The sequence below is a fragment of the Leuresthes tenuis genome, unplaced genomic scaffold, assembly GCF_036924035.1.
Source record: "Leuresthes tenuis unplaced genomic scaffold, fLeuTen1.0.hap1 SCAF_12, whole genome shotgun sequence".
NCBI lineage: Eukaryota > Metazoa > Chordata > Actinopteri > Atheriniformes > Atherinopsidae > Leuresthes > Leuresthes tenuis.
In genome coordinates, this window is record NW_027325366.1 from 33250260 (window position 1) to 33269968 (window position 19709).

The window sequence follows — 19709 nt, forward strand, 5'->3', positions numbered from 1 at the left end:
GGGTTCTGTGCTAGGACCGATTCTTTTTACTTTGTCCATGCTTCCATTAGGTAACATTATCAGACAGCATGGCATAAATTCCATTGTTATGCTGATGATACTCAGGTGTACTTATCTATGAAACCAGATGAAACCAATAGGTTGGTCAGACTACAAGCCTGTCTTAAAGACATAAAGACCTGGATGACTCAGAACTGTCTGTTTCTAAATTCAGTCAAAACTGAAGTTGTTCTCTTTGGACCTGAGCACTTCAGGGAGAAACTGTCTGGTTACATAGTTACTTTAGATGGTATTTCCTTGGTTTCTAGTCCTACAGTGAGGAACCTTGGAGTTATTTCTGACCAGGATCTGTCCTTTAAATTAAAGGATTAAAGGAACTGCATTAGGCTGGTTTAAGTCATATTTATCTGATAGATTCCAGTTTGTTCTTGTAAATGAAGAATCTTCCTCACACATTGGAGTAAGTCCTGGAGTTCCTCAGGGTTCTGTGCTTGGACCGATTCTTTTTACTTTATACATGCTTCCATTAGGTAACATTATCAGACAGCATGGCATAAAGTCCCATTTCTATGCTGATGATACTCAGCTGTACTTATCTATGAAACCAGATGAAACCAATAGGTTGGTCAGACTACAAGCCTGTCTTAAAGACATAAAGACCTGGATGACTCAGAACTGTCTGCTTTTAAATTCAGACAAAACTGAAGTTGTTCTCTTTGGACCTGAGCGCTTCAGGGAGAAATCGTCTGGTTACATAGTTACTTTAGATGGTATTTCCTTGGTTTCTAGTCCTACAGTGAGGAACCTTGGAGTTATTTCTGACCAGGATCTGTCCTTTAGATTAAAGGATTAAAGGAACTGCATTAGGCTGGTTTAAGTCATATTTATCTGATAGATTCCAGTTTGTTCTTGTAAATGAAGAATCTTCCTCACACATTGGAGTAAGTCATGGAGTTCCTCAGGGTTCCGTGCTCGGACCGATTCTTTTTTACTTTGTACATGCTTCCATTAGGTAACATTATCAGACAGCATGGCATAAAGTCCCATTGTTATGCTGATGATACTCAGCTGTACTTATCTATGAAACCAGATGAAACCAACAGGTTGGTCAGGCTACAAGCCTGTCTTAAAGACATAAAGACCTGGATGACTCAGAACTGTCTGCTTTTAAATTCAGACAAAACTGAAGTTGTTCTCTTTGGACCTGAGTGCCTCAGGGAGAAACTGTCTGGTTACATAGTTACTCTAGATGGTATTTCCTTGGTTTCTGGTCCTATAGAGAGGAACCTTGGAGTTATTTCTGTCCTCTGACTCACATATAAAACTGGTTTCTGGGACTTCCTTCTTTCACCTTCGTATTATAGTTAAAATGAGAAACATCCTGTCTCAGGGTGAAGCAGAGAAACTGCTCCATGCATCTGTTCCTTCAGGACTGAACTACTGTAATTCTTTATTATTGGGCCGTCCCACAGATTCCCTGAAAAGCCTCCAGCTGATCCAAAATGACAAAAAAATCTAACATGAAACTAACAGCAGATAGAAATGTGACAGAATAATTAAAGACAGAATCAGCAGAACCAGGCATTCAGAGGAACCAGCTGTTACCTTGTCATCCTGAGTCGAATCCTTGATGATCTCCATGGGAGGAGGAAGAGGAGGGTGGACCTCATCCTCCTGCTCCTCCTCGCCGCCGCTCTGCATGCCGGAGGGCACCTTGGACAGCGGGTTCCCGTCCTTACTGACGACCCTCTGAGGAGGAGACACAAAGCCGCCCATCAGCCATCCCATAACTTCAGACAGGAGACCATTACTTCAGCGTACTGCTGCTGGATCAGGGGGTTCACTTAGTTTTCTGTCTCAGTAACAGTTTTAACACCTGCTGAAGAAAGTCTTTCTTTTCACGGTTAATAAATAACAGAGGATGATGATCCTCGACTCCAGAGATGTGGGAATAAATGAAGAAAAGCGTTTTACTTTGTTTCTGTGGAATGAAAACTGTCACAGAACACTTAACAGTCATTAAACTCCATTTACACCCATTCAGAGGTGATAAAACCTTTGAACTGTCAGTTTATTCCTGGCTGTGAGCTCAGAGACGAAGAGGAACTTCGTGTGTTTACTCTCGGCTGTGCAAATGTGAACCTTGGCAAAGCTCCTTTCCATGTTCACCTTTAAACTTTGAACTCTGCGGACAGCAACACACCAGCAGCCTGCTAACTGCTCGCTCATTTGTAGATTTAGACTTTACATCTCTGTTTGACATGGGATCCAGCGGGGCATCAACATCCCAGGACAGAACCGCAGATAAACCACTGATGGAGCAGCAGATTTATGCAAAGATCTTTTTTCACGACTAACAGGACTTCCCTGGATGCCCACAGGGGGTTTCCACGAAGGATGATGCTTTTATTCCTATTTTTCTCCTTCAAATCAAACATTCATCATTCAATTAAAAAGAATTAAAAGAACTAAGTGTTAGTTTCCGTCTCTTTTCTGTAAATATTTAAAACTGGAAAGAGGTGAAGCAACGTGAATTCTACAAATATTCCAAAAACTAGTGTCTTCTACCTCTAAAAAACATCAAATTAAACAAATTAAGCAAATAAATACATTGAAACTTTCCACTTTCTTTGGTTACCGTGACGCTGAGCGTGAAGCCACGCCTCTCTGTGCTTACCTCATCGATGATGTCGTCCTGGTCTGGCTGACCCAGCTCGTTGCTCTTCCTGCTCTCCTCTCTACCTGATCCAGGTCCTGTGAACCATTCAGACACATGTCGGCATCTTATTCACACACTGAATCCGTTACTGTGCCTGAGCAGCAGCTGGCAGGACAACCTGACCTCAGACATGTCAAGTATGTGAAATATGTACAACCTGTTCAACCGATACTTTCACAGTCCGCTCCGGTTTGATTTGTTCAGCACAATGTTACCTGAGATACAACATGAGGGCCCACAGTGGCCAACTGACACAGATTCAGCATCTTCTCAGACTCACTTTCCAAATCTTGTAACTTTTAAGACTGAACTTCTCCTTTACTGCAGCACAGCCTCGTCTCCCTGCTTCAGACAGAAGAAGCTGCACATGCTCAGTGGTGTCGTTTTGGAGCTAATGTCAGAGACATTTTAAACTTTGAGTGATCATCTCTCATGTCATCTACTTCTGCCTCGCTGCTACTTCCTGAAAGATGAACATTATTGTTCCCACATTGCTTTGTTAGCTGAAGCTAACGCTAACAGCTTAGCTAATGAAGATGCCGTACACCAGCTTCTAAGGAGTTACTGCTGTTCCTTTCTGAAAGACGAACATTATTGTTCCCACATTACTTTGTTAGCAGCAGCTAACGCTAACAGCTTAGCTAATGAAGATGCCGTACACCAGCTTCTAAGGAGTTACTGCTGTTCCTTCCTGAAAGATGAACATTATTGTTCCCACATTACTTTGTTAGCAGCAGCTAACGCTAACAGCTTAGCTAATGAAGATGCCGTACACCAGCTTCTAAGGAGTTACTGCTGTTCCTTTCTGAAAGATGAACATTATTGTTCCCACATTACTTTGTTAGCAGCAGCTAACGCTAACAGCTTAGCTAATGAAGATGCCGTACACCAGCTTCTAAGGAGTTACTGCTGTTCCTTCCTGAAAGATGAACATTATTGTTCCCACATTACTTTGTTAGCAGCAGCTAACGCTAACAGCTTAGCTAATGAAGATGCCATACACCAGCTTCTAAGGAGTTACTGCTGTTCCTTTCTGAAAGATGAACATTATTGTTCCCACATTACTTTGTTAGCAGCAGCTAACGCTAACAGCTTAGCTAATGAAGATGACGTACACCAGCTTCTAAGGAGTTACTGCTGTTCCTTTCTGAAAGATGAACATTATTGTTCCCACATTACTTTGTTAGCAGCAGCTAACGCTAACAGCTTAGCTAATGAAGATGCCGTACACCAGCTTCTAAGGAGTTACTGCTGTTCCTTCCTGAAAGATGAACATTATTGTTCCCACATTACTTTGTTAGCAGCAGCTAACGCTAACAGCTTAGCTAATGAAGATGCCGTACACCAGCTTCTAAGGAGTTACTGCTGTTCCTTTCTGAAAGATGAACATGATTGTTCCCACATTACTTTGTTAGCTGAAGCTAACGCTAACAGCTTAGCTAATGAAGATGACGTACACCAACTTCTAAGGAGTTACTGCTGTTCCTTTCTGAAAGATGAACATTATTGTTCCCACATTACTTTGTTAGCAGCAGCTAACGCTAACAGCTTAGCTAATGAAGATGCCGTACACCAGCTTCTAAGGAGTTACTGCTGTTCCTTTCTGAAAGATGAACATTATTGTTCCCACATTACTTTGTTAGCTGAAGCTAACGCTAACAGCTTAACTAATGAAGATGACACACCAGCTTCTAAGGAGTTACTGCTGTTCCTTTCTGAAAGATGAACATTATTGTTCCCGCATTACTTTGTTAGCTGAAGCTTTCTAGTTGAACGGTTCTGTTCTGTAACTCAGACAACCTGCAGCTGTGTTTAAGGTGTGTTTCCAACACAACACCGGTCCTCTCCTCACTCTCGGTGTGTTAGCCTTACATTATCGGCATGTTTCTGATAAAGATGGAGGTCTCCAGGTAATTGTTTAATGAGGTTAATATATCCAAAATGTTTAAACGCAGTAATTAACGGTGCACATGCATTACTACGAGTTACGCTGTGCACATCTCCGGCTTGGTCCATTACTGTTGATGAGAAAGCATTGTTTGCTAGCATCTGCTGCTAACTTACAGCTAACTGCTAACTTACAGCTAACTGCCAACTTACAGCTAACTGCCAACTTACAGCTAACTGCCAACTTACAGCTAACTGCCAATTTACAGCTAACTGCCAATTTACAGCTAACTGCCAACTTACAGCTAACTGCTAACTCACAGCTATCTGCTAACTTACAGCTAAATGCCAACTTACAGCTAAATGCCAACTTACAGCTAACTGCCAACTTACAGCTAACTGCCAACTTACAGCTAACTGCCAACTTACAGCTAACTGCCAACCTGTTTCCCTCTGGGATCAATAGAGTAACTATCTGTATCTGTACATAGAGCTGGAGTGTTGTTGGTCAGACTGGAGGAACAGCTTCATTATGTCTGTGTTGCTGCATTAAATCACAGCAGGTGAGCAGCTGCTGACCTCACCAGAAGCTCCAAAGAGACGGTTCTGAGGAGAGGTGTCAACAAAGGGCTGAGACAGAGAGCCGCTGTGCTTAAACCAGCAGATGTTTTTACCAAATTTTGGTGTAAAATGTCACCTTGAAGTCATCATAGTTCTTGTGATAGAGCAGCATACAAAGAGATAATTTGAGGCTGAATAAAGCATGAAATTAAAAGTCTTTGTAATTAAACTGTACTCTTCTACGTCCAGAAGTGTAATAAAATCAAGTGAAACAGTCGGTTATGTGGGAATAAAAAGAGGAATACTCTGATATGCTGAGTTTTCTACAGATGTGCTTTGCTGATGGAGCTCCCTGACGGGACTTACCCGTCTTCTTCTGCTTGTTCTTGACGGAGTTGCCGTGGCTGAGGCGGCGGACAGGACTCGTCAGCCATTTTCTCAGCGTGTTTCCAGAACGTTTGGGACCAGGGGAAGGCTGCAACGAGACGAGGGAAGGCTGCGACTGCAGGTTCGCCACCGACTCAGTCTTTCCATCGGAGCCGCTGACATGGTAGTTCTCTGAAAGAAGTCAGATAGGAATAAGAGCTGATCAGCCTGCAGGTGACGGGTTTCAGGATCTTTACATTCAGACAACATTTACAATTAAATCAAAAAGCCTGGAAAAAAGCAGCAACATGTTTGTTGAAGTTTAGAAAGTGAGACGTAACCATGTTCATTAGCAGAGGAAAACTGAACTGGCCGGCTGTAACCGGGCTGCTAACTTACAGCTAACTGCTAACTTACAGCTAACTGCTAACTTACAGCTGACTGCTAACTTACAGCTAACTGCTAACTTACAGCTGACTGCTAACTTACAGCTGACTGCTAACTTACAGCTAACTGCTAACTTACAGCTGACTGCTAACTTACAGCTAACTGCTAACTTACAGCTGACTGCTAACTGCTAACTTACAGCTGACTGCTAACTGCTAACTTACAGCTGACAGCTAACTTACAGCTAACTGCTAACTTACAGCCCGGCTGCTGTCAGCTGTAACCGGGCTGTAGTAATATTGTGTCTCTCCTGAGCAACACATCTGTTGGGAATCTGCCAGATTCTGTCTCATTAGTAAGGCCTGACTAATATTTAAATAGTAATTCACGTGGAGTTAAAGATCAACTCCCACACTTCAGAGTGCAGAGAAACGGTGTCATGTCTGCCTGAGTGTGTGAGCGGCAGCAGGAAGCTGCGATCATGCGTCGGGAGCCTGGTGGATCAGCTGCACTCACACACAGCTGGCGGCGAGGAGCTGTGGTCGCTGTGGGCCTCGGCGTGTGTTCCACACAGGAAACGGGAGGTTTAAGGTCAGCAGGATCTGCTGAGGTGTTCTGCTGCGCTACGAGTGCTGGTTTTTCCTTTTTACGCCCTCTACAGTCACACTTCCTCCTCCCTGATCGGACTTTTATTTGCATGCTGTACACAGAGGTGCTGCTGAGCCGTAAAAGCCTGAAACATGTGACGTTATCTCATCCCTGTGGCATGCTGCTCACTCCACAAACCTGCGTTTCAGGCATTACTCTGTGCTCATTTATCTGAAACCTGTTTTGGACGTCTCAGATTAGTCACTGAGAGTTAATGAGTGTTTAAGTCGTTATCAGATTGTGTCGGAGGCGGAGCCGAGATAAAACCGTTCCAAGGCCAGGCAGAGCTGTGAGATACAAACAAAACGTTTCCATCTGCACAGCGGAGCCAAAACCCCTGATTAAGGACTCATCCTGAGACTGTCTCTCTGTCTCACCACCTCAGCCCCTCTGAAGGGAAACCAAAACATTCCCGACTCCACCGAGCGCCGCTCAGCTGCTCAGCCATGCGCTGCTAAGTGAGGTCACCTGGTCACCTCAGCAGAACCGCAGTTAGTCACCGTGACGACTGCAATAAACACTTTAACGTCTCCCCCGCACAGGGAGAGCTCAAATACGACCAGGAACAGCGTTCAGGCCGAACTGCGGCTCAGTATCAGACCGTCTGGCTTTGACTCGCACTCAAGAAGAAATTCCTCACCAACAAAAAGCAACTGTCAAATTACAAGGTAACAATGATGAGTCTACGCCACCAGGAAGGAAAGAGCAGAACCTGTGAAATAAGCTCAAACAAAAAGAAGGGTCAAAAAGCAACTCCATCGTTTAAAACAGAGCTCGGGTTCCACAGATCAGGTCGTACTGACAAAAGTTCAGCCTACAACATCGAATAACTGATCTATTTGATCAGAAACAGAAGAAAACTGACTCCAGACGCAGCACAGCAGCAGCAACAAAGCTGGTTTTGGGACTAAAACCTTCGTCCAGATGGAAGAAGAAGCTGAACAAAGGATGAAGCTGCTGGATCGGGGTTCACTTAGTTCTTCCTGAGCTGAAGCTGCTGGATCGGGGTTCACTTAGTTCTTCCTGAGCTGAAGCTGCTGGATCGGGGTTCACTTAGTTCTTCCTGAGCTGAAGCTGCTGGATCAGGGTTCACTTAGTTCTTCCTGAGCTGAAGCTGCTGCTGAAGCTGCTGGATCGGGGTTCACTTAGTTCTTCCTGAGCTGAAGCTGCTGGATCGGGGTTCACTTAGTTCTTCCTGAGCTGAAGCTGCTGGATCGGGGTTCACTTAGTTCTTCCTGAGCTGAAGCTGCTGGATCGGGGTTCACTTAGTTCTTCCTGAGCTGAAGCTGCTGGATCGGGGTTCACTTAGTTCTTCCTGAGCTGAAGCTGCTGGATCGGGGTTCACTTAGTTCTCCGTCTCGCAGCCTTTCCTCTGATCCGCAGCTGCAGCACTGACGGCCAAAATCAGGTGAGAGCAACAAGCAGAGCTTTGTCCTGCAGCCACAGACACACAGACGGCCTTCTGTTGAAGCTCCATCACTCACTATCTTTAGCCCCCCCCCAGCAGCAGAACAAGGCTTTTTGTCCTTCTCCGGGTCTCATTCTGTGATTACAGCACACACATCCAGCCCATGAATGGCTCCATTCAGACCCGCTGAACTCCACACGCAGCTCCGCCTGTGATGCTTAACTTCCTGCTCTCTGCCGTTGGCTGGGAACCTTTGATCAGTCGCTGTTTGCTCCACCTGCAGAGCCCCCCCCCCCCCCCCCCCCCCCGGCGGCAGCTTCCAGCCACCATGCAGACGTCTGCTGGAACTCAGGAACACGTCAGAGAGCATTCAGACGCTAACCTGAGAGCTCAGACTCCACACCAAACTCTAAGGAAACTCCTTCACTGGCAGCTTTAGGCTCAGTAGCTTCAGTTGGTTCTGATCCATTACTGAGGAGGAGCAGCAGCCCAGTACATCTCTGGGTGGCAGTTTGGACCTGAGAGAAACTGCTGATACGGTTTCCTCAGATTCTGGTCCTACAACGAGGAACTTTGGAGTTATTTCTGTCCTCTGACTCTCATATAAAACAGGTTTCTGCCTTCTTTCACCTTCGTAATGTTGTTAAAATCAGGAAGATCCCGCCTCAGAGTTCTGCTGCTATAGGCCCAGCCTGCTGGGGGAGCTCCCATGATGCACCTCTCCTCCCTCCATGTACAGATGACATCATTGCTGTCATTAACTTGTGTTTCTCTCTCTCAGCAGGTGTCTCTGGCCTGGTGTTACGCTGCTTGTTGTCCCCTCTTTCCTGTCCTCTCAGCCCCAGCTGGTCCAGGCAGATGGACCCTTCCTGGTTCTGGTTCTGATGGTTTCTTTCTGTTAAAAGGGAGTTTTTTCTCTCCACAGTCGCCTCGTGCAGCTCAGGATCAGAGAGAAGCTTCAGTTAATCTGTTGGGTTCCTTTTTTTACTGTTTTTTTACTGCTCTGAATAAATTGGACTCATTTATAATTGAATGATGATGTTTCTGTATTTTCTGCTTTTATCCAAAGCTTACAAATCAAGATAACGATGAATAAAATGCTAATTGGCATCTTTAAAGTGCCTTGTTGTTGTGATTCCCAAACATAGCACAGAAAGATGCTTTTTTTGGCTCCTGAACCTCTTTGTTTTTGTACTTTTGAGGGTTCCTGGTGTGAGGAACACTCGCACCACCGCTGTAAGGCTGCTGAGGGCATCAGATATTTCCTGAAATAATAAAACAGCTCAAACCCAGAGCAGAACCCTCACTTTAACAGCAAAGCAGGCTTGAGTCAGCAGCTGCCTGAGGGGCTCGGCCCGTTTCCCTGCATCCAGCAGAGCTTTCACCGGATCACTGAACAAACACTTCAGAACCAAACCAGCACCGAGCTCCTCCTCTGTTTCAGCTGAGATCCCACACAGAAACAGGCTTGGCTGGCTCCACTGGGCTGTGCGGGAAACCCACGAACAGCAGCGATGATGCACCTGACGCGCAGCCTCCGGGTCGGCTGCCAGCACGGCTCAGCCAATCAGCAGGCAGAAAGAGTTCTACTGAAAGGAATGCAGATCGTTCTGTGTCAAAGGTACAGTGCGCCGCCTCCTCCCCTCGGGCTTTCTGTCAATGACAGGAAGAGACTCTGGGAAGATGCATTCCTTTCATTCCTCCTCCGCTCTGCGCCCATATCTGACAGCTGGAGCCGCGGTGGATGCATGTGAGCGAGCGAACGGACCGCAGGAAGTGTGACTGAGCGGCGGAGGAGGCGCCGCTAAAGGCTGACGGTGCAGAATATCCCTCCTTCCTGCTGGAAATGTGACTGAACAGGTCTGAATGTTCCAAAGACACTTCAGAGGGACGTGGTCTGAAATATCCACAGATGAGAGGACGCTGAACAGATAAAAGGCCCGTCTGACCCATCTGGAACACCGTCTGCTCTTTGGGTCAGTCCCACAGAAAGCCTTTTACCTGAGATGGGTCAGGTTCTGGTTCAGTTCCTAAAGAAACTCAGAATCTAATCCTGCTCAAACAAACGATTACAGAGGTGGAAAAACAGGCTAATCCAAAAAGGTTCTGCAGCTGGACCGGTTCTGAACTGGAACCAGAGCCAGAACCTGGCTGAAGCTGGTCAGAACAGAACTTTCATTTATCTGCTCAAAAAGATCCAGTCATCACTAAAAGGTTCAGCGGCTCTCGTCTGACGAACGAAGCCTGAACCAGAACTTTGTGATTCCACCTTAAATCTGCACGGCTCTCATTTCCCATCATGCATTTGGGCTGCTGGACTGGACTGTGAGACTTTAAGGTGGATAACCACAGAAAATACAGACCGAGTTGTTCTGGAGCGGAGCCACAGACGGGTTCTGGAGCGGAGCCGCAGACGGGTTCTGGAGCGGAGCCGCAGACGGGTTCTGGAGCGGAGCCGCAGACGGGTTCTGGAGCGGAGCCGCAGACGGGTTCTGGAGCGGAGCCACAGACGGCTCCAGAACCCTCCACCTGCCTCAGGGAGAACCCGTCTGTGGGTTAACGGCAGCTCCACCCGCTGATGTGAAGGTTAACAGCAGCTCCACCCGCTGATGTGAAGGTTAACAGCAGCTCCACCTGCTGATGTGAAGGTTAACGGCAGCTCCACCCGCTGATGTGAAGGTTAACGGCAGCTCCACCCGCTGATGTGAAGGTTAACAGCAGCTCCACCTGCTGATGTGAAGGTTAACAGCAGCTCCACCCGCTGATGTGAAGGTTAACAGCAGCTCCACCTGCTGATGTGAAGGTTAACGGCAGCTCCACCCGCTGATGTGAAGGTTAACAGCAGCTCCACCCGCTGATGTGAAGGTTAACAGCAGCTCCACCTGCTGATGTGAAGGTTAACGGCAGCTCCACCCGCTGATGTGAAGGTTAACAGCAGCTCCACCTGCTGATGTGAAGGTTAACAGCAGCTCCACCCGCTGATGTGAAGGTTAACAGCAGCTCCACCTGCTGATGTGAAGGTTAACAGCAGCTCCACCCGCTGATGTGAAGGTTAACAGCAGCTCCACCCGCTGATGTGAAGGTTAACAGCAGCTCCACCTGCTGATGTGAAGGTTAACAGCAGCTCCACCTGCTGATGTGAAGGTTAACAGCAGCTCCACCCGCTGATGTGAAGGTTAACAGCAGCTCCACCCGCTGATGTGAAGGTTAACGGCAGCTCCACCCGCTGATGTGAAGGTTAACAGCAGCTCCACCCGCTGATGTGAAGGTTAACGGCAGCTCCACCCGCTGATGTGAAGGTTAACAGCAGCTCCACCCGCTGATGTGAAGGTTAACAGCAGCTCCACCCGCTGATGTGAAGGTTAACAGCAGCTCCACCCGCTGATGTGAAGGTTAACAGCAGCTCCACCAGCTGATGTGAAGGTTAACAGCAGCTCCACCCGCTGATGTGAAGGTTAACAGCAGCTCCACCCGCTGATGTGAAGGTTAACAGCAGCTCCACCCGCTGATGTGAAGGTTAACAGCAGCTCCACCCGCTGATGTGAAGGTTAACGGCAGCTCCACCCGCTGATGTGAAGGTTAACAGCAGCTCCACCCGCTGATGTGAAGGTTAACGGCAGCTCCACCCACTGATGTGAAGGTTAACGGCAGCTCCACCCACTGATGTGAAGGTTAACGGCAGCTCCACCCGCTGATGTGAAGGTTAACAGCAGCTCCACCCGCTGATGTGAAGGTTAACAGCAGCTCCACCCGCGCTCCCGATGAGGAAATCTCTCTCAGCCAGAATATGACTAACAGCAAAGGGGAAATGTGCAGGAAACCGACTGTTCTGCCATATTTAGCAGAAACATGACTAACGGCAGCACGATGTTCTGCACTTTGTCTCATTGCTGAAAATTGTTTTCAGATCTTTTTAATGAGCAACTCTGAATCCAACCAGACGCCTTCTGTCAGAGGACCAGAACATATCCCAAAGTTTGAGGTTTCACACTGAAACAGGTCTGACTTCTGCGTGGATTTCCTCCCGTTTTCCTCCAAGCAGCCAGACTTTATTTAATCTTCTAAAGTGGCCTTTTCAGAGGAATGTGCTGAGCTGTGCCAAAGGACACAAGAAGTGGACTGAAAATCAGTGGCAACAGGTCTTATGGAGGGATGAATCCTCCCCAGAGCCCGGACCTCAACATTATTGAAGCAGTGTGGGATCATCTGACAGAGAACGGAACAAAAGGCAGCCCACATCCAAAGAAGAGCTTTGGGATGTCCTTCAAGAAGCCTGGAGAACTATTCCTGAAGACTCCTTAAAGAAATGACAGAAAGCTTGTCTCAGAGGGTTCAGGCTGTGTTGGAGAATAAAGGAGCTCAGACCAGAGATTCACTTTAAAGCTGCTGAGAACTGATAAAAACTCTGGTTCTGTCATATTAATGAGCAGATGAACTACAGGCCGTCTCCACACAAACCAGCAGCATGAAGGCGGTGAAATGAATCCCTCTTTCAGTAAAAGCAGCTCTCAGGGAAGCTCGTGGTCCATTCAGGAGAAGTCCTTGTGTTTAGAACAGGTCACTCCAGGAAACAGATCTTACCTCCGATAAAAACCAAACCAACAGCAGCAAATCTGCACGCCAGGTTTCAGCTTTCAGGCTGAAGGAAATAAACCGTATTCCCCTCTTAAAGTGAAGAATGAAATGAGAACTCTGCAAATAAAGGCTGCAAAAAACCCTGAAAAACCTTTTACTGTCGGGGTTCCTCTAACCAGAGGTCCAATCGGGTCCCAGAGCTGCTGGCTGCTGGTTCAAAGCAGATGGAGAGCAAACGCGCTAAAATCGCTGCTGACGTGCACATCGGCATCATCAGTAAACAGTAATCTGACACGGGACAGCGCCGTCTTTTCAGGGGTCAGAAACCAGCCAATCAGCAGAAATTAGACTTCTGCAGATGAACGTACGATTCCAGTCCAGATTAAACTCGGCCACAGCTCGGTCCAGATTAAACTCGGCCACAGCGCGGTCCAGATTAAACTCGGCCACAGCTCGGTCCAGATTAAACTCGGCCACAGCGCGGTCCAGATTAAACTCGGCCACAGCGCGGTCCAGATTAAACTCGGCCACAGCTCGGTCCAGATTAAACTCGGCCACAGCTCGGTCCAGATTAAACTCGGCCACAGCTCGGTCCAGATTAAACTCGGCCACAGCGCGGTCCAGATTAAACTCGGCCACAGCTCGGTCCAGATTAAACTCGGCCACAGCGCGGTCCAGATTAAACTCGGCCACAGCGCGGTCCAGATTAAACTCGGCCACAGCTCGGTCCAGATTAAACTCGGCCACAGCTCGGTCCAGATTAAACTCGGCCACAGCTCGGTCCAGATTAAACTCAGCCACAGCTCGGTCCAGATTAAACTCGGCCACAGCTCGGTCCAGATTAAACTCGGCCACAGCTCGGTCCAGATTAAACTCGGCCACAGCTCGGTCCAGATTAAACTCGGCCACAGCTCGGTCCAGATTAAACTCGGCCACAGCTCGGTCCAGATTAAACTCGGCCACAGCTCGGTCCAGATTAAACTCGGACTGAGACTGAGGCTGAGACTGAGACTGAGGAGACGGCAGCCGGCTTCCTGTGGAGGTGATGCACCAACTGAACCAGAGAGGAGCTGCAGGTGCGTCTCAGCCTGCGTACGGGTCAGCAGATCCAGTCTGAGCCCGGCCCAGTCTGCAGCAGTTTCCCAGAAACCAGCGGAACCAGTTGGGCGACATGTCATGCATGAAGGCAAAGTTTACCTCCAGCCAACGCCTGCATGCCAACACATGTGCACGCTTCAAGGTGCCGTGCACGGAGGGCTGCAGCCTGAAGAGAGAGTGCACTGAAGGCAGAGACAGGTCCGAGTTCTGAGTTAAAGCAGCAGAAACAGGTCCGAGTTCTGCCGAGTTAAAGCAGCAGAAACAGGTCCGAGTTCTGCCGAGTTAAAGCAGCAGAAACAGGTCCGAGTTCTGCCGAGTTAAAGCAGCAGAAACAGGTCCGAGTTCTGAGTTAAAGCAGCAGAAACAGGTCCGAGTTCTGCCGAGTTAAAGCAGCAGAAACAGGTCCGAGTTCTGCCGAGTTAAAGCAGCAGAAACAGGTCCGAGTTCTGCCGAGTTAAAGCAGCAGAAACAGGTCCGAGTTCTGCCGAGTTAAAGCAGCAGAAACAGGTCCGAGTTCTGCCGAGTTAAAGCAGCAGAAACAGGTCCGAGTTCTGCCGAGTTAAAGCAGCAGAAACAGGTCCGAGTTCTGCCGAGTTAAAGCAGCAGAAACAGGTCCGAGTTCTGCCGAGTTAAAGCAGCAGAAACAGGTCCGAGTTCTGCCGAGTTAAAGCAGCAGAAACAGGTCCGAGTTCTGCCGAGTTAAAGCAGCAGAAACAGGTCCGAGTTCTGCCGAGTTAAAGCAGCAGAAACAGGTCCGAGTTCTGCTGAGTTAAAGCAGCAAAGCAGCAGAAACAGGTCCGAGTTCTGCCGAGTTAAAGCAGCAAAGCAGCAGAAACAGGTCCGAGTTCTGCCGAGTTAAAGCAGCAAAGCAGCAGAAACAGGTCCGAGTTCTGCCGAGTTAAAGCAGAACTCATTTTCCGTGCATCAGACCCATATTTACTGTTGACCGTCAGGATCAGACCGGATCAGAACCTGAACCTTTATGGAGCTGAATGGAAGGTGAAGCCGTTCATTTCTGCGTCACTTTGCCTTCAAACAGCGACTCGCAGCCCAGACTTCGCCGGCAGCTGTTCGCCGACACATTTCATGGGACTCTTCACACTTTTCACTCTTCTGCTAAATAATTACGGCGCATTAACTCGTCCTTTAACTCCACTTCACTGTCCAAAGACAGACAATCTTCTGCAGAACCTTTACTCTAACATGTAAAACAGCCAAAACCTTTCACCTGCCTTTGTTCCGTGTTCAGATTATTATATTTTTATGGGAAATGTATGCAAATTAGCACCTTTTGGCTACCTAACACCTCATTTGCATATCTATAAATAAAAGTTTTTACCTTTTACCAAAGTCAGTCATAAATTCCACCCTGTGGGGTCTTATTTTACAATAATTAGACATTTTTTGTCCTCTTTGGCTTCCGTACAGCCATCGGATGCAGCCATACACAGGCCAAAAAGACGTTATTAAAAGCCCCCCCCCCGTAAATAAATGAAAAATATCGGTATCTCAGCCGCTGCAGCACAGCTTCAGGCTGCATCAGGAAAGTAAAACGAGTCCAAATCACAGTTTTAAGGCTCACAAACGTCTCCGGTGTTGCTTTAAGGGAAGTTTCAGGACTTTTAAAGCTCTGAAAGCATCTCAACAGGCAGAAGCTGCATTAACACCCTTTAAAATCTCCTCAGAAATGTATTATTCATCTAAAATGGAGCGTAATGGCCTTCCGGCACACTCTGGTTCTAACACTACGCTGTGGGTGCTTTGTGGCTTGTTTTCAAGGCTCTGCAGCAACAAACGGCCCGTTCTGTTTCCCCTCAGGTGGGGAGAGTCCTCCAGCACCTGGACACGAGAGGCCGGAACAAAGGAGAGCCCAAAACCTGGAGATGCGAGTGGAAAACAGCTTTAAATCCGTGTGTTCAGTCTGGCGCTCGCTCACCTCTGTCTCTGAGTGACGGCGAGCAGAAACTCACTAAACATTGACTAGAATGAGTCCCGAAGTGCCAGAGGCTGTGTCCCAACCTGCTCCACACCCACAGAGCGGCAGCAAAACAGATTGCTCAATCCAACATCCGAGGCAGAACCTCCTCCACAGCCTTTCACACCTCAAAACACAGAAGAAGAAAGCTGCCCCACCTGCTCCGTTGCAGCAGCAGCAGCAGCAGCGGCCGAGGATCCATCCACAGCAGCGCCGACCTCGCTTCATCCTCACACGCACATCCTAAAGCGCACACCTCTTCCTCACACTATCAGCCACTGTGTGCACGGCAGCAGCGCCCGGTCCACACTGCCGAGAGCCGGAGAGGCGAGGCGGCAGATGAGGGGGGGGGCGGAGCCTGCACACACACCTCCCTCTCAGACACTCTCTGGGACAGAAGTCACTGTTAATTATTGTGGAAAGCAGGGAGTCGGGTTCCAGCGCTGTGTGTGGTTTCTGTGAGTGAAGCTGTGGAAGAAATGCTGCTTTGGCTCCTTTCTCTGCTCAGATGTGACTCATAACAGAGCTGCAGCAGATCCAAACTGAAGCCGATCCCCTTCCAGAACTCAAACCGAAAGGCTGACACTCGACCAGCAGACCTCACGCTGTGGTTTCACCTTCCCCATAATCTTCTCTGATTTAAGTTATTGTGCAACTTCTGGGTCACAAGCAGAAAACCAAGTCATTTAGGATGATCTAAAATCAGACGGCAGGATCTGAAACAGGAAGCAGTGCTGTCAACACACTGAAAAATATACCGAATAAGTGTCACTTTCCCACTGCAGAGGTCAGAGATTTACAATATGCAATAAAGTCTTTACAGGAATTTATTCTTTATTGTCCTGCAAGTCAGAACTTTTTGTTGTTTCCTCACAGTTTCACTACATTTGGAGCCCAAACTGCATAAATACCAACAAAAGTTTGGTAAAAAGCAGCAGAGAATGTTAAAAACTCCTGATCCAGCCTCATTTCTTCAACTTTCCTGAAATCTTCCCATTTCTTTAGCTGCATCTATGAAAAACAGCAAAGAAAACACAGTTTGACAGACAGAAAATAGGATTTCTGCAGCAACAAGGTGATTCCCAAAGAGCTATTAGCTGAAAACTTGGCATATCTCAGCATGGTGTGCAGTGTGTCCTTAAAACATTTGAGGAAACTGGACAAGTGGAGGACAAAAGAAGAAGTGTCAGGCCTAAAAAACTATCTCCAGCAGATGAACAGGATCTGAAAGTGATGTCCTTAAGAAAGAGGAAAAAATCCAGCTGTGACCTGACAGGACCTGAGAGATGCATCTGGACCTTCAGCTGATCCATCTACTGTTGGCCCAAGCCTCATCAGAAATGGTCTCCATGGAAGGGTGGCTGTCAAGAAGCCGTTCTTAAGGAAGGGAAACAGGGAGAAAAGGCTGAGCTGTGCCAAATGACACAAGAAGTGGACTGAAAATCAGTGGCAACAGGTCTTATGGAGGGATGAATCCTCCCCAGAGCCCGGACCTCAACATTATTGAAGCAGTGTGGGATCATCTGACAGAGAACGGAACAAAAGGCAGCCCACATCCAAAGAAGAGCTTTGGGATGTCCTTCAAGAAGCCTGGAGAACTATTCCTGAAGACTCCTTAAAGAAATGACAGAAAGCTTGTCTCAGAGGGTTCAGGCTGTGTTGGAGAATAAAGGAGCTCAGACCAGAGATTCACTTTAAAGCTGCTGAGAACTGATAAAAAAACTCTGTTTCTGCCTCAGATTCTGGGTTTATATCCATGTTGGAACCTGCTGAATCGCTGTTGTTCCTGACAGCATTTAGAGAAATGAGGGCTGATCAGGACCTTTGAACAGGCTGTAAAACAGGTTTCATATCTGATCTCATGCTAACATCTCTGCTCCACACAGGCTGACTCGACTAAAAGCCATCAGTCCATCTGAAGCAGAGTGTCTGCAGCAGCAGGTGAAACAACACGTGCACGTAGCCCAGTTAAAGTGCTTCCAGCAGCACCGTTTCTCTGCAGTGTCCCATTTTCTTTCACTGCGTACTTCAGCTGGTAAAATGTCTGCAGGTGGATTTCCAGCCTGACTCCGAGGCAGAAACTCTGTTCCAGGACATTTCCTGTGACTAAGTGCGATTTGAATAACTTACAATGCATCCCTCTTTTTCCAGGACTTTTCCAGGACTTTTCCAGGACTGGAAAAGCAGCCTGAAGAAAGTGGAGAGGATTCGATCACTACAGAGTCGCAGCTTCTGTCCTCTCACTTCAGTTAACTTTAGAGAGGACAAAGAGACCTACTTTACAGAGCAGTCACAAGACACCGTGCCTGACGTGCCTGGCGTGCACGTACGTGCGCACGCAGCCAGGCGGTTTATGTGCTTTCATTTAATTAAAGCAGACTTCAGGGTTAATGAACAGTTTCGACTCGTTCATTATCAAGCAGAGGACAGGTGATTAAACTGCACTCACAGTTCTGCACATTTCAGCCTTTTGTCCAGTTTTCCTTTCAGGAAACAAAGCGAAGCGACGTCTTTACGCCTGAAATGTTCGATTTTTCATGATCAGACTGAAAAGTAAAGCAGAAAGATGATCTGACCCATGTGATCAGCCGGGCCGGAACGGTTCTGACAGCCGGTCAGTTAAAGGAAGCTTTCTGTTCGGTGATTATTCTGCTTCAACATGAGAGTAATGAAGAATAAAGAAGAATAAAGAAGTTTAGATGATAAATCAAACTAAACTCTAATAAAACATTTTAAACTGCATTCAGTTGGGCTTGTGTTTATTTCCTTTCATCTCATTTCTTTATAAACTTTGTTATTTTTATTGATCTGTTTATTCCCTCCAAATTCTTTATTTTATCCATTTTTAAACTTTGTGATTCGCTGCAGCACGGCTCAGTTCCTCTCTGCTTCTATATCCTCCTCTTCCTCTCTAAGAGCTCCTCCTCTTCCTCTCTAAGAGCTCCTCCTCTTCCTCTCTAAGAGCTCCTCCTCCTCTCTAAGAGCTCCTCCTCTTCCTCTCTAAGAGCTCCTCCTCCTCTCTAAGAGCTCCTCCTCCATATACGCTGGCTCAAAACGCTAAGGACGTCCATCATACTCAAAGCCGTCGTCCACATCACCAAAATCTGACAAAAATTCTGCCATGTTGCACCAAACTAGCAGCAGCAAACTGCTCCATGTTCACGCTGTGCTGCAGCGGCGTGCATCGATGACATCATCCCTATAGAAAGCCCTCCGATAACAACACAGCAGCTATGAGCTAACAGAGCTATGAGCTAACAGAGCTATGAGCTAATAGCAGCTATGAGCTAACAGAGCTATGAGCTAACAGCAGCTATGAGCTAACAGAGCTATAGCACACGTTCATTCATTCATTCTTCTTAAAGTATTGGTGAAATAAAGACAGATAATGCCTTATTTAGAGGCTGCATCCTCTAAGCCCCGTTCACTCCGTTATATGGATCTCCAGTTATATAAATATCTTCTGAAGGACGCCGACTTTCACCAAACTGTTCTCAGTGAGCAGATGAACGTATTTCATGCCAGAAATAAAGTCCAGGTTTAAAAGAAAAACAAACTTCCCCTTTAATGACCGAGCTCCATCATATCTTAAAGATCTCACAGTTGGATATTTCCCCAACAGAGCACTTTGCTCTCAGGCTGCAGGTTTCCTTGTGGTTCCCAGAGTTTCTAAAAGCAGAATGGGAGGCAGAGCCTTCAGTTATCAGGCCCCTAAAAGCAGAATGGGAGGCAGAGCCTTCAGTTATCAGGCCCCTAAAAGCAGAATGGGAGGCAGAGCCTTCAGTTATCAGGCCCCTAAAAGCAGAATGGGAGGCAGAGCCTTCAGTTATCAGGCCCCTAAAAGCAGAATGGGAGGCAGAGCCTTCAGTTATCAGGCCCCTAAAAGCAGAATGGGAGGCAGAGCCTTCAGTTATCAGGCCCCTAAAAGCAGAATGGGAGGCAGAGCCTTCAGTTATCAGGCCCCTAAAAGCAGAATGGGAGGCAGAGCCTTCAGTTATCAGGCCCCTAAAAGCAGAATGGGAGGCAGAGCCTTCAGTTATCAGGCCCCTAAAAGCAGAATGGGAGGCAGAGCCTTCAGTTATCAG

General features: G+C 47.3%; 1 protein-coding gene across 2 annotated transcripts in view; it reads right to left on the minus strand.

Moving 5' to 3' along the window:
- Positions 1-19709, minus strand: part of kalrna (kalirin RhoGEF kinase a) — a 149455-nt gene that overhangs the window by 20564 nt on the left and 109182 nt on the right. For both annotated transcript variants that reach the window (XM_072397581.1, XM_072397582.1), the window contains exons 41-43: positions 5534-5725; positions 2678-2754; positions 1606-1749 (exon numbers count right to left, since the gene is read on the minus strand). In XM_072397581.1, the coding sequence (XP_072253682.1) occupies positions 1606-1749; positions 2678-2754; positions 5534-5725 (413 nt within the window). The remainder of the gene's footprint in view (positions 1-1605; positions 1750-2677; positions 2755-5533; positions 5726-19709) is intronic.